The sequence below is a fragment of the Mesocricetus auratus genome, unplaced genomic scaffold (assembly GCF_017639785.1).
Source record: "Mesocricetus auratus isolate SY011 unplaced genomic scaffold, BCM_Maur_2.0 Super-Scaffold_4256, whole genome shotgun sequence".
Classification (NCBI taxonomy): Eukaryota; Metazoa; Chordata; class Mammalia; order Rodentia; family Cricetidae; genus Mesocricetus; species Mesocricetus auratus.
Window position 1 is genome coordinate 75,884,553 of NW_024429182.1, and position 20,104 is coordinate 75,904,656.

The window sequence follows — 20,104 nt, forward strand, 5'->3', positions numbered from 1 at the left end:
TGACGCTCTGTCCTCACACTATCTTTTGCAGTAAGTGCTGTTCTCAGATCTGTAGGTGAGGATGCTGAGTCTGACAGAAACCAGTAATTTGCCCAGGACTGACTGCAGGGTGATTTGCCAGCAGAGCTTGCTTTATGCTTGGATTCAAAAGGTTTTGCTTGGTTAGAAAATGTGTGATACAGTCTGGTGGGGACCAAAGTCAGAGTGACATTAAGACAAGGAGAAATTAATTTGAGGCAGTCAGACCTGAGAATCAAGGTTTCTAGGAATCCTGTCTCTATTCCTAAATCAGGCTCCTTGTGACTCAGACTTTTCATTATGGTGAGAGATACCCGAGAGAAGAGCTTTAAAAGGTAGGAAGGATTTATTTATGTAGGCTCCTGGTCTCAGATGTATCAGCTGGCTCCATGACTGTGAGCATCTGACAAGGCAGACCCTCATGGCAGCAGGAGTGTATGGCAGAAAGAGTTGGTAAAAAGGCACAGTTGGTAAAATTCCTTCCCGGAGATGTAAAGCAGCCTTAGTTCATTCTCCCGAGGTCCCAGCAACAAACTGAGGCATGATTCTACCACAGTTCACTCTGGGGGACCAATGAATTATTGGGCTTCCTTACAGAACCTAGGTGGGGGTTACTTATAGGGGTGTGGGCACTCCTACCCCAACTGACTGCACCTAGAAAGCCTTACCCAACAGGGATGAGGACTTCCCCCATAGCCACATAGATGGAGCACCAACGCAAGTCTTCCTCAGCCTATATAATAGTCCATCCCCCTTCCCCACCCCAGGCCACTTCAGGTAGATCCAGGTAGGTCAAGAGCAGCTGGATACTCAGGTGAGTGTCTCATGCCTTGATCCACCCCTCTGTTTAGGGGTATACACCATCAGCACACCCAGCTAGGTTCATCTTCTGCCAGGGTGAGGGTGGGGGGGGGCAGCTGAACTCCCCAAAATGGATGTTGCTTGGCTTAGAAGATAATAGCTCATGACACATACACTCCAGTGACCAACTTCTTCCATGCCCCAATTCCTAATGATGCCATCAAATTATGAATCCATTTATTAGGTCAGATCCCTCATTTTCCAATTTCTCTCCAAGATTGGATCCACTACTTAGGAACCAACCTTAAACACTTGGACACTTTCATGTCTAACCTACAACAGTTTCATAATGTGAAAGTCAGTTTAGGTGTGTTGAGAACCTAAAACTTTGTGGCTGCACATTGCAAGGTGCTTACTTTGGTGGTGTCTGATTCAAGTGTGAGTTTGATGGCAGTGATAATGATTGTTTTTGTTGTTGTTGTTTTTCTTGAGCCCTATTAGCAAACCCTTTCAGCATCTGGATTGTCATGGAACCAGAGCATAAATATGTATGTCGCCTGCCATGGGAAGACAGGGTCTTTGAGGACACTTAAAATACTTGCTCTTGGTGACATCATAGGCATCAGTAGTTTGGGGTGATTTTGGGTCTCCCTACCAGGTGTGCTACTGTTACAGTGTGGAAATGCAAGCCCTGTTGGAATCAGCTTGAAACCCTGGTATCACTGCCTGGTACCCATGCATGGACATGATGGTGGTTACCACTCTGCTGGGGAAGGATGATAGTAGTTGGATAATTTTTCCCCTTGGGTCATTACAGGCAAACTCATAGGATAGGGCCTGTGGGTTTAATTTTTGTATCTGTATATAAATACTTTATGTATTAGTAATCTTTAGGATGCCCTGGCAGCTTGCAGAAATGAGTGATGGCCAAGGTGGAGCATTTTAATTGTGTGAACTTCCTTGCAGAACACTGGCTGAAATAGCAGCTGCCACATCTGTCCACGTGGTTGCAGTGATTGAACCTATTATCCAGCATGCAGATTGGTTCTTCCCTGGAGGTAATCCTGGTTCTTGGCTCACCAGTTGCTAAAGCTATGTGATAATATACCAATTTTTTAAAAGAAGAAAACATATTGATTATTATGTAATTGCTTTTGCTTTCTCACGCTTCACTATAGATTTCATTCATGTGCATTTATATTTTGATATAATGATAATTACTATTTTCCATTTGCCTTAGCTTCATTAAAACATATTCAGGAGTGGGCTGTAGTGGCGCATGCCTTTAATCCCAGCACTCGGGAGGCAGAGGCAGGCAGATCTCTGTGAGTTTGAGCCAGACTGGTCTATAGAGCGAGTTCAAGGACAGCCTCCAAAGCCACAGAGAAACCTTGTCTCGAAAAACCAAAACCAAACAAGCAAACATATCCAGACAGTATATATTAAATGCTCACTAGTTGCTATGATTGCATGTGTTCTCTGAAGGAACATGGGTTTCTTGAGAAGGCAGCCACATAATCAGATAAAATAAACTTAACACATGTAGCAAATTAGGATGTTGGAGAGATAAAGGTTTGATGAACTTGGTGCTGAGAAAAGGGAGCCAGGATCTGTTTTCAGGAGTGATGCTGACTGCACAGAGGCTGTTCCTTAGAGTGGGGTTTCTTCCTGACTCTGCATAGTTGTTTGCTTTGTACGAAGATAACAAATAAAGCAGGCAAGGGCTAGGGCTGGTTGGAGCTGGTTTGTGAAGTCAGAGAATTACGTTTTCATTCTGTAGCTGGTGAATTTTCCAGTTTCTGTTGTTGCAATCCTGGGATCCACAGAGGTTCCCACGGCTTCCTCTCCAGGAACTGGTTGCATATGTGTTGAGTCCACATGTCCCAGCCTGCTCTTCTCAGTGCAGCCGGCTGCCCAGTCCATTACAGTGTAAGCTCCCAATGCCAGGGCTGGGCTCAGTTCTTCCTTCTGTCTTCCTGTCCTAAGAATCATTCATTGCTGATGCTTAGCGAAGGAGGGTAGGAGAATGAAGATTGATATACTGCCTGTGATTTTCTTCAAGAAAGTGATTCTTGAAAAAAAAATGCTATAGGCAGTGAGCCTTTGATGATGTCTTTCATTTCTATTTTATATCAAATATTGATTTCTGCCACTTTTTTAATGATTCAGTAAGTTCTCTATGCTCCTTGTTCCTTTCTGAATTCTCAGATTTCTCTTAAGAGCAGTAGAGCTGTGTGCTCAGCTGGCCTTTCTTGGCTTGCCTCCACTGGGGTCTGGATCCATTCTTCAGATGAAAGTGCTTGAGCTGCCCTTGTGGATTACAGAGGCTCTCATTCCACTGGGGTACTGGAGAGCTGCCCCTGTGTGCCAAGTCTCACATTTATTTATTTCTCTTACGACAGAGATAGAATTCAATGTATCAGAAGCATTTGTTCCTCTTGCTACCCCGAATTCTAATCACTCAACCCACACTGGAAATGACTCTGACTCGGGGACCCTGGAGAGGAAGCGACCTGCCAGCATGGCGGTGATGGAAGGGGACTTGGTGAAGAAGGAGAGGTACGTGTAGAGTTGGTCACTTCCTCAGAAGTAGTAAGTATCACCTAGGAGAATATTTGCCCCATGGATCTGCTACTGGCTTAACGGCCCCCTGTGTAACCCTGCCTTACAGAGTCTAGATAATTCAGAACCACACTGCCAGTCTCTGCAGACGTTGATCTGACCACAAAGGTGGGCGGGGGTGAGATTGTTCATATCTGCACCTTGTGCATCAGGCTTTACTTGATGCCATTATGTTCCCCACGGCGGAATGGTGTCACACGTACTAACCCACCTAAATGTACTTGAGTGGTAGGAGCCAAGAAAAGAAACATCATTAGCACATGTGGATTCTGGCTGAGGATCATATAAGGACAAGGATGTTTCCCAGTGAGCTGTGAAGAAACATATTTTTGGCTTTGCTATATTTGCTGACTGCTGAGTCTAGCATTTACTGGAGAAGCCCCAGAATTTGACAGTTCTGGAGAGAGGAAATGTATGTTTGAAATTTAGAGGCATGCTTCCATCCTATTGTACGTGGGCAATTTATGAGATAATCAATGCTAATTTAAGCCATGTATGATTCTTGCCTTTAGAGGGCAACTTATCCCTGTGTGAGGAAAATGCTAGCAACTTACAGCAGCTCCACATCTAAGCGCTGTTAAGAAACACACTGTCTTCATACATGTGACAAACTTGGCAGGCTAAGTCTCACAGTGGGCTTCTCCTGTTCAAGACAGCTATATTTCCCAATTCTCTCACTCTGAAATTCACCATCATCCTTTATCAATGAGTTCTGATACCTGAGCATCATTCAGGTCCTCACCATTGTGCCGTGGTGGCCTATTAGAACAGGTAGTCCCCTGAATTTAAGTTACAACTTGTGGTATCACAAGTCTTACTAGCCCATGACACTCCATTTTCAGCTGTCTGCTCTGTATATTCTCCAATAAATATCAGCTAATGGAGCCCAGTATCTTAATTATTCAAATTAAAAAAAAAGGTTTAGAAATTCATGCACTAATGGTCTGAATGAAGAGTGTCTTCCTTCTGCCCCATCCTCCAGATGCCACCCTCCCAAAAGCAACTATTTTTCCAGCCATATATAGCTTTCAGTTGTCTCCTCATGTACACACATGAATGTGTCTGTGTCTCATGCCAGCACTGGTGCGCGTCTGGGTTTGGCTTCCCTCTCCTCCCCACACAGAGGTTTGAGGTGGGAATCGGGTAATGGGAAACCAACACAGAACACCATGTCGCTCACCATGAGGCTTGCTTGTTCGCTTTCAGCCGCACACACCAACCTGACCAGTGTGAGGTGTTGGCTTTGCTAAGGTGTAAAGCCAGATCCAAACACTCACTTTGGTTACTGGGACGACCACTGACACAGCCTTGCCATTTAACTGCATGCTGGGCAGCGTGGACTCTGGATCTAACCTATGAGAACCAGCGGGCTTCCGTCTCTTTGGTTGGCTTGTGTGGTGTGTTGACTATTTCTTCTTTCTGTGTAGCTTTGGTGTGAAGCTTATGGACTTCCAAGCCCACCGGCGGGGTGGCACTCTAAATAGAAAGCACATATCCCCTGCTTTCCAGCCGCCACTCCCGCCCACAGATGGCAACGCCTTGGCTCCAGCAGGCCCAGAGTCGCCTTCTCAGAGCTCTAGGGCTGACAGCAGCTCAGGGGGTGGGCCTGTCCCCTCTTCTGCAGGCATATTGGAGCAGGGGCTGAGCCCGGGTGACAGCAGGTAAGAAGCCCACTTCTGCTGGCAGTCAAGGCTAGATGCCCCTGCCTTCTTCCAGGTGGCGGTCTTTGGCATGGTAGCCATGCCCAAAGAATGTAGTGGCAGAGGGTGAATCAGATTTGCCTTCATGCCTTGGTTAGTGGGGAGCAAAGACTGCAGATTGCTTGTTTGCTTTTCTGTTTTCTGAGGAAAGCAACACTTGTTTGTGTGCTCTGGTGCTGGAAAGCAGAAGCTAACAGGTGTCCAATAGTATGCTCAGCCTCTTCGGCATATAACTGTTGGTCTTGTCCTTCAGTGTGCTAGCTAGAAAGCATTTGAAAGCAGTGAGCTATTTGGGTCACAGTATTCTTGTCATTTGTCACCCATTCGCTCTACATTCAGTTGCACAGATTCACCAAGTAGCTGCTGTTGCACCAGGCCAACAGCAAAATGGTGACAAGATCCCACCACTACTCAGGGTTTCAGTTTTACAGGGAGCTGACACATGGGTCAGTCACTTGAACTTTTGACATGCCACTGGGAGTTGGGCTTCACAATAGGTCACCTTTAAGAGGAGATGCCTTCAGACTGGAGATTTTCACTCTATTGGTGTCATCCAGTTCTCCGTGCTGATTCGGCAGAGGCCATGGTTTTCTCTGGTTCAGACCCCAAGGCTCTGTAGAAGATGAGCCATCCAGAGAGTGCTAAAGTTTTTAATTGTCATTGTCTTAGTCCTCATCTTTGACTATCCACACAGTGCCACGTAATCATATATGAGGTAAAGTAAATGTGCACAAAACAAAACCCAGTTACCCAGGCATAGTTTATCACACTCAGATGAATTTTTCTTAGAGAACTCTCATTGCATCTTTTTGGTTGTGGGAAGTAAAGCTGTTGATAAGATAGGAATATGATGGTGCAGCCCATAATCTCAGTTACTTGGGAGAATCACAAGTTCAAGGCCATTCTGGGTAACAGTAAGACCTTGTCTCAAAGTAAAAACTACAACACGGAGCTGAGGATGTAGCTCAGGGCAGAGCACTAACTGTGGTATGGCGGAAGGCATTAAAGAGAGAGAAGCACAAGGTAGGACTCTTATTCTGTTACCATAGCTGGACTCAGTGCTTCTGTGCATTCCTGAGCCCTCCTCGATTCCCATAATCTGGGGAAGTTCTTCTTCAGTCAGGAAATCTTAAGCTTTGCCCTTGGCCAGGGCCAGGATTTATGCATGTGCTTTAGGTACTGTGCTGGCTTGTTAGTGACCACTCTTCCATATGTGGCGTAGTTTTAGGATGAACATTGTTTGTTTGTTTGTGTCAGAAAGAGAGTATAAGCAAATGCACAGAATTTCATTTCCTCATGACATTCAGTTTGTTTAACCAAAGCTAAATATTTAAGAAAGTAGTTAGTTTCACTGCAGACAGAGGAATGGAATGGAATGTCAAGCTTTTGGAGTGTCTCCCTTTGTTTTTTTTTTGCTTGAGATAGTTTTGTGCACATTTCACATCTCCCTTTGGTAGCCTTGACAAAATGATTGTAATATTTGTTCTAGAAAGTTGTGAACCAGGAAGTAGGAAGCCTGAATTGCAGTGCTCTCCCCTGCTGCTGTCAGCTTTGGACTAAGTCATCAAGCAGCTGCTCAGAATTTCTCTCCTCTCAATCCAGATAACTGGTGCTAGTTAAGCCCTTCTTAATCAATCAGAGTGTTACTTTGCAATGTTCATTTTGTACAATAGCTAGCAAAAATCCCCAAGCCTTATTTTCATAAAATAACACCCAGTTTAAGTACATGCAAAACAGAACTTGAGGTTTCCTGCAGATTCTCTGAAATGACTGGCCTTAATTTCTCTGACAGAGTAAGCTGAAACTTAGTCTATTGCAGGGAATCTCAATGTCTAGTCTCTGAGTAAATATCATCTTACTATCCCAATGCAAGCTATTTAAAATTTCAAATAACCCTCATCTCCCTGGATTCTGCTATCCACAGATCTAGCTGACTGTGGTTCGGATAATTTTTAAAAACTGTTTCTATAGGTCTGGAAAGAAGGCTCATTGTTGCTCTTCCAAAGGACCAGAGTTCAGTTCCCAGAACCCACAGGCTTGCAACCACCTGTAACTCTAGTCTTCTAGCTTCTCTGAGCTCCTGCATATGTTTGGCAAGCGCACACCCACACACACATCTTAAAAACAAAACCACTGTATCGAACACTTTTTGTTTGCCATTCTCTAGACAATACAGTCTATCCAGCATTTCCATAGCTCTTCTGCTGTATTGGTTATTATGAGAGTGAACTGAAGGAACACAGGAAGGTGCTGACAGTTAGGTTTTAATGCCATTTTACATACAGGGCTTGAGCATCCTTGGCTTTTGGTATCTGTAAGAAGTCCTAGAACTTCCCACCCCCAAATCCCATCCCAAGAAACAGCTGTATGTTATGGAGTGCGTGGCTTTTATACCAGGGAATGCATGACATCTAACTTCACCTTTACCCTCCTCAGTCCTCCAAAACCCAAAGACTCTGTGTCTGCACCTGTCCCTGCACCAGGAAGAAACAACAACCAGGTGACCACGGGCCCAAGCCAGGCCCAGGCAGGTGGCAGTTCCCATCAGCTCTCGGTGGGCACACCTCACAGTGCAGCTGGTCCCAGCCCTCACACTCTGCGCCGAGGTAAGTGACCTGCACTCACTCCTTGTGCTTGGGGAGGGTGGAAGAACTTCCTGCAATTACTGCAAAGAGTCCATTGTGAAAGCTCTGAGTAATCTTTTTCATGACTCTTACCAAGTAATAAGCAGGAAAATCAGTCATTAAAGAGGAAAAAACATTGGAGGAAAAAAAAAACCCAGAGAAAACAAATGCAGGAACTATAAAACCTAACAGCAGAAAGAGCTCTGCAGAGTCACTCCTGAGTCTCGAGGGATTTGGAGTTTCAAGCCTTGCCATGTTTGGGAGCCACTGAAGCCTCTCTGTTGCTTAGCTTTGGGAGTCGGAGCGTCACAGCTCAGGGTTCTCTGGTTTGGAATATCATAGTCTAAAGCGGTTCCACCTGTCTCCTTGGCCTCCTCAACCCAGCAGCTAGGGCCGTTGCTTTCAAACACAAAGAAGCCGCATCACCAAATCCCATCTCTACCACATGCATATATCATTGCTGTGAGGTGACACCATGATCAAGGCAATTCTTACAGGGGAAAGCATTAAGTTGAGGGCTTGCTTATGTTTCAAAGGGTTAGTCCATGATTATCATGGCAGGAAACAGATGGGCCATGGTGCTGAAGCAGTAGCTGAGAGCTTTATATCCTGATCTACAGGTGACAGAGAGACAGACCAAGACAGACACTGGCCTGGGGTGGGCGTTTGAAACCTGAAGACCCACCCCCAATGACACACCTCCTCCTATAAGGCCACACCTCCCAGTCCTTCAAACAGTTCCACTAGCTGGTGATTCAGCTGTCAAACATAATAGCCTGTGGGTACCTTTCTGATTCAAAACACCACAGTCCCTGACTGTGAACCATTGTTGATGTCTAGAGCTGTTTTTCATTGTCACAAAAGGAGAAAGGTGACAACCATTTTGCAGACAAAGGCCAGGGATACTACTAAGCAATCATAGTGTACAGGCTTCTGAAGTAATTTGCAGCCCATCTGTTAGTAGTGCTGAAATGGAGAAACCATCGTCTAGAGAGGGACACGTTCCAATAGAGATGCATCAGGAAGCCACACCTCTTATTCCAAGTCAAGCTGGTTAAATTCCATGTTGATCAGGTTGTCCTGTGCTTTCTACCATGTTTACCAGAATACGAAGGATCCTCACCTCACAGTGTCTTATAATTCTGGTTACCAAGAAACAGTGAATTTATCATAGCAAGGGACAGGTGTGAAGCATATGTTTCTAAGTTTGTGTGTGTGTTTTTTTACATCTCTCTGAAATTAGGACTAGGGAAAATTAGTCCTTTCCCATTGGAAAAGTTTCAGGTAGGAGGGATGAGGAGGGTGTAGAAATGATACAGCAGTGAAGTCATACCCAGGGGCCACCAGGATAACTGGGTGATAGGACAAAGACTGACTTACAAAGAGGTTTCTTTGGGTCCTGGAGGCTGGGAAATCCGAGAATGCCGTGGTGCCCGTCTCTGCCCAGCTTATGGTGAGGGAACAGAAGGAAAGGGTGCTGCAGAAGAGTGCCAGGGAACCAGACTCCTGCTTGGTGCACCTATTCCTTCCAGAAAGGCAAGAACCCATTCGTGAGGCTCCTCCTCAGACCTTCTTGTAGCCCTTGGATCCCAACACACAAACGGGGGCAGGGAACTGAAATCATAGCACTAGGCATGTGATAATATTGCCTGGACTTGCACGTGTGCTCATGGGAGTGTGCATATTGGCCCCCAGAGAGTGGGGGAACCACCATGCTTTCAGAGAAGTTGCAGCACTTTGTCCAGGAGCAGGCCCTTAGAGCAATGCATGACAACTGTGAGAGCCTCTTCTCTTACTAGATCTCAGTTCTTTAGTTGATGACTCAAGTGTGTGTGTTCAGCATGGGAGATACTCACACTCAGGCATGTGGGCTGCAGGGGCTCCAGGAACAGCAGGCAGGCCACTCTGCTTGCTTTCCTTCTGGCCATGCTCTTGTCATTTGACTCTCACATGCAAGGGTAAGCACATGGGGAACACAAGGGACACAGGACTGGCTGCTTGTGAGAGGCATCCAGACTCTCGTAAGAAGTAAGGAGAACAGGTTGGGGAGGGTCAGAATGTTTTCACCACAAAGCCAGCTGAACTCTGAAGTAGGGTAGCTGAACAGAAGAGCTGCTTGGGGTGAGGTGGGGAGAAGACAGGCATTCACAGGCGGTGTTGTCAGAAAGGCCGACTAGACCATTGCAGTGACCCATGGAAGCTGCCAGTCCGTGGCCATAGGAGAGGAGTGTCGGAGGTCTGGCCTGTGTCTTTGATGTCACCTTAATGCAAGGCCTTTGTAGAAGAGGAAAAAGACTCTGGACTTCAAAGTATGTGTTCTGACTTTAGCCTAAAGATACATACTGGCTACAGGATACTAACTTGACCTTTCCTAGTGTATCCTGTATGTATATAGGAAAAATGAAAATATGGGGAGCGTCAAGACATAGGATGGTCAAAAGTGGACAAGTGTTACAAGTATTAAGACAGGGTCTCACTGTGTAGCCCAGGCTAGCCTCACACACTCAAAGTGTTCCAGCCTCAGCCTCCTGAGTGTTAGGATTACAGGTTTGTGCCAGTCTCCTCCCCTGTGGCATTGTGTATATCTATCCTTTTTCTAAAGCACACCACAGATGTGAGTATACATTGATGCATCTTTTAGGCAGTGCTGGCGTTGTTACAGGCCCCCACTTCATCCTTACTGCTACCCTGTCCTTACTGCTGTCCTTTCCTTCTGTCCTGCCTATAGTCTTCCCTACCTGAGCTCTGCTGCAGCTCTGCTTTCAGAGAGTTCGCTCCACAGCACCCAGACCTCACCAGAGGACACCTGCACCTCAGCATCCCAGCACCTTCACCATGGTCCTAGACAAGCCCATTTTACTCCAGCCCTGCCTTGGGCCCTCCTGCCCTACGCACTGTTCTCAGGCTTCTCCTGAGTCTCCTGCACTATAAATGTCAGGCATGAGCTTTTCTTCAGTGTGAGTTTGCAGTTAGTACTGCTTAGAGCAGAAGACCAGACTTTTTCCATTCTTCTCAGGCTTACATCAGCCAGAGTGTGGCTGATTCTCAGAGAGCTTTCCCTTTGTAAGAAGACTGGTTGTTTCTATGGGGAAAGGGTCTTCAGAGTTCTAGCCAGTTCAGCAGAGTGGGTACCACTTGGATTCCGGGTCCTGTAAATAGGAAGAGAAGCAGTGTGGGAAAGAAGAGGAAAAAGAAACCAGGGAGGTTGCATGGCAGGTTTGAATCTGTTCCATCCCTTACTAGGTGTGTGATTGCTTAAAAATAATCAGCCTGCTCTGGGCTTCCATTCTCCTCCATTCTGGGCCAGTCCCACAGTGACATGAGATGTGTGTGAAAGGCCAGGTGTGCAGATATGTGGCACCTGCTCTCTTCTGTCCTGATTCTTTCTCTCTGTCATGTTCAGGGTTCCTCTTTCTACCCCTACATCCTGTCCTTCCGCCAGATTCTATCCAAATCTCAGCTGGCCTCAGAGTAGGGATTTGACCCCGCTCATATTAGGGAAGTAGCTGTGGGCCTACTTATAATGAATTCCATCTAAAATATGTCTGGAATTGGTAGACTTTCCATGGTGAAAACCAAAGTCAGCGACTGAGGCTGCAGCCCAGTGGTAGAATGATCGCCTAGCATGGAGGCCCTGGGTTCAGTCCTCAGTGACCACTCTCCACACACCTCCCTTAGCCCCTGTAGAAGATCCTTGGGCGGAGTTCTGTATGGGGTGGGCTACCTCTCTGTTCTTTCCTCCTGGGTTTGTTTCCACACTGAAATCTTGGGACTCTCATTTGCTGTTTTATATGGGATTGTGGCCTCTGTTAAGCTAAGTTTTCAGTTTTCTTCCTTTGAACGTGTAAAATGACAGGTCACTAAAGGTCTATATGTATATCATGCACTTAGCTATTTATATAAATTCTTTATGTTGGACTATTTTAAGTTTACAGAGAAGTTTTGTTCCCACTTACACTTGGCCCTGTTACCCCCACTGTTACTGTCTGATATCACTTGGCATTTGTCACAAATGACCAATGACAGTGGTCATTAATTACATGTTGGGTTCAGGTTTTTTATTGTTCATAGTGGCCATCTTCCATTCCAGTTCCCGCCCAAGAGACTTCTTGGCACAACAGTTCTCCTGGCTTCTTGGCTCCTTAGTGTCCTCGGGCCTGGGGAGGGTTCGGTGTTTACTTGGTTTCCATGGCTGTTTGTCAGATGTTCTTGGGGATGAGTTGGTCTAGGGCTTGCCATGTGGCTGGGGGCATGAGGTCCTGCTGAGCTGCACACCCCCCTTACTGATCCTGTTTTCACTCTTCTGTGCAGCTGTGAAGAAACCTGCCCCAGCACCCCCAAAACCAGGAAACCCACCTCCTGGCCACTCTGGGGGGCAGAGCTCTCCAGGCACGGGCACAGGCACATCCCCAAAGCCGAACACACGCAGCCCATCGCCACCCCAGCAACAGGCCCCGGGCACGCGCCGCAGCTCCAGCAGCCTGCCTCCCATCCAGGCACCCAGCCACCCGCCACCGCAGCCCCCCACACAGCCCAGGCTGGGCGAGCAGGGACCAGAGCCGGGCCCCACGCCACCACAAACTCCCACACCACCCAGCACCCCGCCCTTGGCCAAGCAGAATCTCTCGCAAAGCGAGACCACACAGCAGCATGGAACACTCCCAAGGCCGCGGCCGGTGCCCAAGCCCCGCAACCGGCCTAGCGTGCCACCACCCCCGCATCCGCCTGGCACCCACGTGGGCGATAGTGGCCTTGCACCAGCAGCACCCACAGCCTCCAGAATCGTCACTGGTGAGTAGTAAGGGTCCAGTGTACCCTCAGGCTTCCCTTGAGGGGAGTCATTCCTAAGTCAGGTTCAGCTCATACATGCTAGGAGTGCAGTCACACCTGCTCTTGTTTGCAGCTGCTTTTATGCCAAGACAACAAAGATGAATACCCATGGCACAGATAATAAAGCCTGCAGTTTACTTCTGGGTGTAAGATTATCTTCATTCACATACTGGAAAGTCTAATGCGTTTTAAGTCGAGGTAGAAGGTATTGTAGGACATGGGCATGGAGTTCACAATGAATTCCATAGTGGCCCTTACTTGGAGACAGGAGAATCGGGAGTCTCATCTACAAAGCAAGTTCCAGGCCCTCTTGGACTTAATATTCTAAAAGTTAAAGATGCACATCCTAAGTACAGAATTTCATAAGTGGGTAAAGTAGAAAATGCCATACATACTAAATCAGATACTCTGGGACGGCAGATCTCCCAAGTAGATCACATCACTGTGCTAGCCTCAAATGGTTTGGCTGGGATGAGGGGAGATTTTCCCATCATCCCCTTGGATCTGCCCTAGGCATGGGGTTGATTATAGATTGTAGTGCTACCTTGTAGAATGTTTTTATAGATATAAAACATGATCATTTTATTATATCAAGAATATTTCTACTCTGGGTACTGGACTCTGGTTAGTTTAAAAGGAATGGGTTCTTTTGTGTTTTTAATGGTCATTTGGGCTGTGCATCATTTCTTAACAGCAGCTTGCTTTTAATTACAGCAGCCTAGCTGTGGGTTGTCCCATATGGAAGTCACTGAACTGTACCTCTGGTTCTCCAGTCCTCGCAAGTGTCTTCTCGACAGATGGTGATCTAACACTGTACCCAAAATAATAGTTAACTAACTACAGAAAGGTCTTTTTCTAGGAGTATAATGCATAGTTTAACACATGTTATCAGTAGTTAATAACTGTTCCTATGACAACAGGATGTTTATTTGATTAGCACAAAGCCACATTGGTTTGTTTGCTGTTTGTTTCCCACTAGATGCCCTTCCCAGTGCCCTCACAGGTGGGGAAGGTTTCCAGAACTAAGGTCTGTAACCCTCAGCAGCTTCAACTGCAGCTGCAAATGTTCCTGCTTAGTATTGCTCTGTGTATGTGCTTTTTGACTTTGTGCTCAGGGTGGCCATTTGACCCCATGCCATGGCCATCAGTCAGCCATCCATTCTGTAGCATTATCATTATGCCTTTTGTCCCATCAGAAGCTTTGGGAGCTTTGGGTTTGCCCCAAGTCTAAGAGGTGGCTGTCCTTAGGCAGAGATCTCAGTTTGAAACCCTCAGTAAGATGCTGTGTTGTTTCATTTTTTGTTTGGGTAAACCTCTACCAGTGTTCTGCTCTTCTCAGTACCATTTCATCTGTCACTGGCATCCAACAAAAGAGGACCAGGGTACCATCAGCACAGAAAATTGTGTGTCCCTGTGTTTGTGCTTTAATTTTAAATTTTGTTTCTTAAATGCAAGGTAACTGCATGGAGCTTCTTAATTGGTATCTAAAATTCTCAGCCCCCTCCAAACTTCCCAAAATAATCCTTCCCTGAACTACCTTGAAGCCCTGTTGCATTCCAGCGTGCTTACATTTTGCTTTCCAAAGCTATGTGGGCATTTAAAACAATGAGACTCATCTGAACATACCTTGGGGCACATGTTAGGCCAGCAGAAGGCTCCCATATGGTACAGTTGCTTTAATCAGAGCCCTTGGCCTTTTGTAGGATATGTACTTTGAGTGTTCACAGCTTAGGTCAAGTTGAAATGATGGAGGAGGACAGATGCATCCATCTGCTTTCCAGGAGTTGAATGACAACTTTAGTTAAGGCTGAGCCTTTTAAAACTTTCATGCTTATGACATCAAAATTTTTCTCATTCCTATCCTTTTATCTAGACTAGAAAGAAAACTGCAAACCAGATATGTTTTTGCAGTTATGTCGATTGTGTAATACCATAAACCTGTGGTGTTTTATGACAAAAGAATATTTTAATTGATTTATTATTCACTAGACTTTATAGTTAGATAGGTGGAATTTTACCTTTAAAAATGATCTAAGGTGTTACTTATTTTTTAAACTTCACTATTTTCTTAGCACAAGACATACAAGGTCCCTGTCATTTCCTTTGTATTATTATAGCATTAGCCTAAAGTACCTTAAACTCCCCTGGCCTACCCTTAGAAATGTGCAGAAGGCCAGCATTTGGAATTTAGGAAGCCCCTAGCATCAATCATGCTCTTAGTGACTCTTCCTGGATGTAGCCTGTGGTTTTCAAGGAAAAGGAAGAGCAGCAGCACGGTCTTCATTATGACATGCTTTATCTTGGAGATCCTGAAAAGATCTCACCCGTTTGGGTTATTTAATCGTAAAGAGCTGGAGTAAGGCCGAAGGGATTAAGGTGAACTCTTGTGGGCAGAGCATGCTGCCAAGCTGACTTGGTAGTCCAAACCCTTCCCAAAGTTCAGTATCAGAGCTCTGGAGAAGGAAAGGATTCCGAGTCATTCCAGATGTCAAACTCTCATTGTAAGTCTGCAAAGCAGGAGGATTTTAGCAAAGAGTATTCTAATTTAAGCATTTTATTAAATAATTTAGATGTATGACCTGCCATATTCAGTAAGAACTGAAATTGGAATGTTTAATGGTAAGGAAAAGGCAACTGATTGGCCAAAGCATTTTTGCTACTTTATGATCATACTTGTGCACTAATGGCTGTCACTAACCAGTCACCCTAACCCTGCCTGCCTGCATCCCTACTAATAGTGCATGCACTAAGGAGAGCTGGACTTATCCATGCTTGCTGGATTGTTCTAAGTACTAAATGTGTTCACAGACTTATAACAGGTCTGGGCTGGCCTTGTTACTTCTTCATTTGCATTCTTTCCTCTATCCAACAGGCTTGAGATGTAGTAGACAGAGCATGTGCTGTAGAGTCGGAGACATTCTTGGAAAGGCACAGCCTGCTTCATGTACCAAGTGCCAACAATGGGCACAAGTGGTAAAGAGTTTAAAGTCAGTGGAATAAGAAAGGCTCTAACAGCCAGCCCATAATAGGCAGCGAGTAAGCGAATGATAGTTATCTATTGTCGTGTCACATGCCAGGCTAGGCCTTCTAGGACCCAGAGAGGCAGAGGTCAGGGGGTTTCAGTTCTGTATTACAGTTGCGGAAGTCTGCATATAGCCTATCTTTATTTTATTTATTTATTTATTTATTTTGGTTTTGCAAGACAGAGTTTCTCTGTATTGTTTTGGAGGCTGTCGGACCAGCCCAGCCTCGAACTCACAGAGATCTGCCTGCCTCTGCCTCCTTTAAAGGAGTGCCTGTCTTTAAAGAATGTCTCATTTTGTTTTCTGAAGACAGCGTAGTCCATGATCTCATTTGCCCTATATGGATTTTATTCCAGCAGTATGATTTTCCTTTACATCCCATGCCATTGCCCACATAGTAACATAGTACCCACTATTTCATCAACCACATGTGTTGTCTGAACATTTCCTGGGTTTCACTTCTAATTGCAGTTTAATATGTAGTTGGCATATTCACAGGAAGTCAGATATTCAATGAGATTGAATATAATCTTCCCTTTGGCTGCAACAGTGGTTCTCAACCTGTGAGTCGTGACCCCCAAACAGCCATCAGAAATTACAGAGATTTACATTGCAGCCCATGACAGTAGCAAAATTACAGTTATGAAGTATCAACTAAATAACTTTATGGTTGGGGGTCACTACAACATGGGAATGTTATTAAAGGTTGGCAGCAAGAGGAAAAGCTGAGAACCACTGGGCTGGGGTAGCAAGAAGCTGACTCTTGTTCACAGACCAGAGCTTGCTAAGGGATAGAAGGCTCTGGGCTGTCAGATGTGAGAACAGAGAGACTGGGCATTGGCATTGCTGTTGGTGGCTTCACTTAGTGTTGTGTTGCTTTTCCGGGGTGATACTTGTATGAGTCATTATCAAAATAGCATTTTTGAAGAAAAGAATTATACCCTACAGCACATAATCAAAATTATTGGAGTGAAAATTCTTCTAGATCTATACCATACATAAACTATAGAGTGCCAGTCCTGCCCTTTGAAGGGCCTGCCTCCCAAATAAAGATACCCATTCAACAAAGAATGGGTTCCTTTTCAGAACCCCAAGTCCATCATGCTGTCTTCTCTGTGCCTTGGGGCCAAGGCCTGTTACCTGATGTTCTCTCTCTTCTGGATTTCTTGTTATTTTTTAAAGTTATCTGTAATAGGAATTTAACTCCAAGCAATGAACTTATAGACCAACCTTTCTTGGAATACAGATAGATATAAATTCATACCTAGAGATTTGTAGAAGCATTAAAAAGGGGGTAAAGAAGGCTGTGGGTGTCTTCTAAAGTGACTCTTTTCTTTGCTGCAATGAACTGGGTGTTCAAGACTTCAACCACCGTTACCTCCTAAGATAATGTCCTCCCCTTCAGGACCCTCTTGGAGGAGTCACACAGTCCTTGGGGTTAGAAAGAAATGTAATGTCCAGAGACCCCATGCTGCCTTTGTTTCATGTCTGACTCATGCTGGCTTGTCACCTTGAAAAGTGATGCCCCTGGGCACCTCCTTCTGTCTGACAGATATGCGTAGAGAGATTGACAAGCAAAAATCTGGCTAGTATGACTTTGCATTCTGCATGCTCCACCAGCTTGTCTGTTCCTTAGGACTTGTGTGGACTGGCAGTGCCATCTATGGCAGGGTAATGGGGGAAGAAGTGAATTTGTGAATTTTCTTATTTGTTGTGCCTTTGAGTCATGGCTACCTACCTCTCTGCCTGAGGCTGTGAAAGGGAGGTTTAGAAAGACGTGTGCACCAGTCCACTGTTTATCTGCCCATCAACTACCCAGCTACAAGGTGTATAGTATCTGCTTTGTGCGAGTCATGGCTGTAAAGTACTGAACAAGTCAGACATGTCCTTGCTCTGGGTGAGCCCCAAGTCTGTGACATCCTTAATTCTGTATGCACAGACTGCTTTTGGTGTATCTCTGGACAGTGAGATTCAGACTATTCAATTGCTTTTCTAGTTATTATAAAGCCTGAACTGTCAGGGACTGGAGAGATGGCTCAGAGGTTAAGAGCATGGGTTGTTCTTCCAGAGGTCCTGAGTTCAATTCCCAGCAACCACATGGTGGCTCACAACCATCTACAATGAGATCTGGTGCCCTCTTCTGCTTCTGGCCCATAAGCAGACATGCAGGCAGAACACTGTACACATAATAAATAAATAATTTTAAAAAAACCTGGACTGTCTGAAATAGCACTGAGCGCCAGGACCTTTTAACTCCTTGCCACCTTCGAAATCTAAGAACTTCCCCTAATTATGGTACAAGGACAAGTCTCTTGATCCAGGAGTCATTGAGAGAAAAGGGATATACCCCAGGAGAAAGTAGACCATAGCTCAGAGCTATAAGGGAAGGAGCAGAAACCAGTCTCCTGGCTTACCTATGTATGGATTTCATCAAGGCCATGTCTGTCTCATTCACTGTTATATCCTCAGCAGGCAGAGCCGGCCAGACCTTGTGTGTGGTTGTCTGGAAGAGAGCTGTGGTGAATGAAAGGGCCTTGTGAGCATGGAAGGAGAGGGGCAGTGGCTTAAGGACCGAATATTTCCTCTTCCTGAAGGAATTTTCAGCCAACATAAGGAGACCTGTAAACAGATTTCAGTGTGTTAGTATTAGAAGAAATAGCATTTAGAGATTTGGTGGTCTACTTAAGTTGTCAATAGGGAACACTTAACAGTAGCTGGAGACATTTCAGGTTGTCACTCTGGGGGTCAGTAGTCTGTGTGCCACCAGCATCTGGTACGTAAAGGCCAGGGATTCTTCTCAGCATCCTACAGTGCACAGGATAGTCCTGCAGCTCAGAATATCTCAGTGCAAGCTTTGACTCGGTAGAGGTTGAGATTGTAGTTTATTGCCAGGAGTGAGTTTTATCGCAGCCACAGAAGTGAGTTCTTATCAGGGCACTCTTCTCCTGCAACATAGATGTTGTCGGGAGCCCGCAGTTAGTGCGTTAGAGTCTGAGTGAGAGTGGGATTTCCTTTGCTCAAAGCAGGCATATTTCAAGGGTCACATCTCTGTGGGCTCCCCAGGCTCTCCAGACTACCAGTGGGCTGTAGCAGGCAGCCAACTCTAGGGTCTCAAGGGCTTGACTTCTCGTGGCTGCTGAACCCTCTAGAAAGGCTGTATTTGTGCATGGGCTGACCTTCCAGCCTCTCTTCTCAGTGCCGTTGGTGGCATCTTGGACCGTACCCTCACTGATACCACGTTTCTTCATGTTTTTTGTCCAGACACCAATTCTAGGGTTTCAGAGTCACTTCGCAACATCTTTCCTGAAATACATTCAGACTTGTCAAGCAAAGAAGTGCCTGGCCACATTCTGCTGGACATAGACAATGACACAGAAAGTACTGCATTGTGAATAAAGCCACTTGCCAGCCTTTGGCCCTCCATCCTGGTGAGCAGAACTGGGTCAGGCAAGCCTCTGTCCCCGCAGACCACACAGTGAGAAGCTTTCAGTGGGAGAAGGAAGGTCTAACCACGCAGGACTAGACTCCCACAGCCCACAGAGAAGGGAAAGGGCCAGTCCTCAAAGCCGAATGACCTGTGTCATGAAGAAATTGGCTTGCTTTATCTAGGATGAAAATCATGCCAAAAATGATAGAACAAGAAAATACCTACAGCGGAAAGAGTACTACTGCTGAGAAATGTGTGGGAAGCCTTTGCCCGTGCTCTTAACACAGACAGCAACTTGGAGTGACTAAGAGACTCACCTATCTATTTAATAAACACATTAATTATGCAAGTTGCCTACTTCCTGCTACTTGGTTGTCTCATACCAGAGGGAGCTTCTGTTCCTTCAGACTTGCTGTAGAATCATTTTGTATTAAATACAGTCTGTGTCTCCTCCAACCCCCAGAACCTCGAGCATTGATGGCGACTGCTGGCTCTGTCGCCTCATCAAACTGGATGTGAGTCATGCCTTGTGGATTGCCAGAACATGGAGAAAAATATACTGTTCTTTTTTTAAAAAAACAAAACAAAACAATATAATTGCTACTTGATAAAGACGGAATGTTATTCTAGTTTCGTGTTTAATTTGAATTAAATATATTCTGTGGTTTATATGAAAACTTGCTCATTCTTGGAGGTAAACTGGTGTGTGTGTGTGTGTGTGTGTGTGTGTGTGTGTGTGTGTGTGTGTGTGTGTGTGTGTGTGTGTTGCTCCTGTGTGTCTGTAGGCGTTTAAAAGAATAGAAGAACGCTAACATGATAGTTTCAGCACTAGGGAGGAGACGATTATGAGTTTGAGACTAGCCTGGGTTACATAGCAGGACTGGGGATGGCGGGATGGGGAACCAGGTGTGGTGGTACATGCCTGTTATCCCAGCATTCGGGAGATATGAGCAGAAGATCAGGTGCACAACCACAGAATGAGTTGTAGGCCAATGAGCACTACCTAAGACCCTGTCTCAAAAAGGTGAAAGAATAGAGACAACAGTCACATTGGTGGGA

General features: G+C 45.5%; 1 protein-coding gene across 11 annotated transcripts in view; it reads left to right on the forward strand.

Annotated features, from left to right (window-relative positions):
* Positions 1-19,722, forward strand: part of Arhgap17 (Rho GTPase activating protein 17) — a 90,939-nt gene extending 71,217 nt beyond the window's left edge. For 3 of the 11 annotated variants that reach the window (XM_040754862.1, XM_040754901.1, XM_040754929.1), the window contains 7 exons: positions 1,786-1,877; positions 3,222-3,378; positions 4,869-5,102; positions 7,578-7,747; positions 12,077-12,556; positions 13,575-13,598; positions 18,880-19,722. In XM_040754862.1, coding sequence (XP_040610796.1) covers positions 1,786-1,877; positions 3,222-3,378; positions 4,869-5,102; positions 7,578-7,747; positions 12,077-12,556; positions 13,575-13,598; positions 18,880-19,010 — 1,288 coding nt within the window. In that variant the 3' untranslated portion in view covers positions 19,011-19,722. The other 8 variants (XR_005880490.1, XM_040754888.1, XM_040754876.1 and 5 more) reach the window with 8 other exon arrangements.
* Positions 19,723-20,104: the final 382 nt, after the last annotated feature.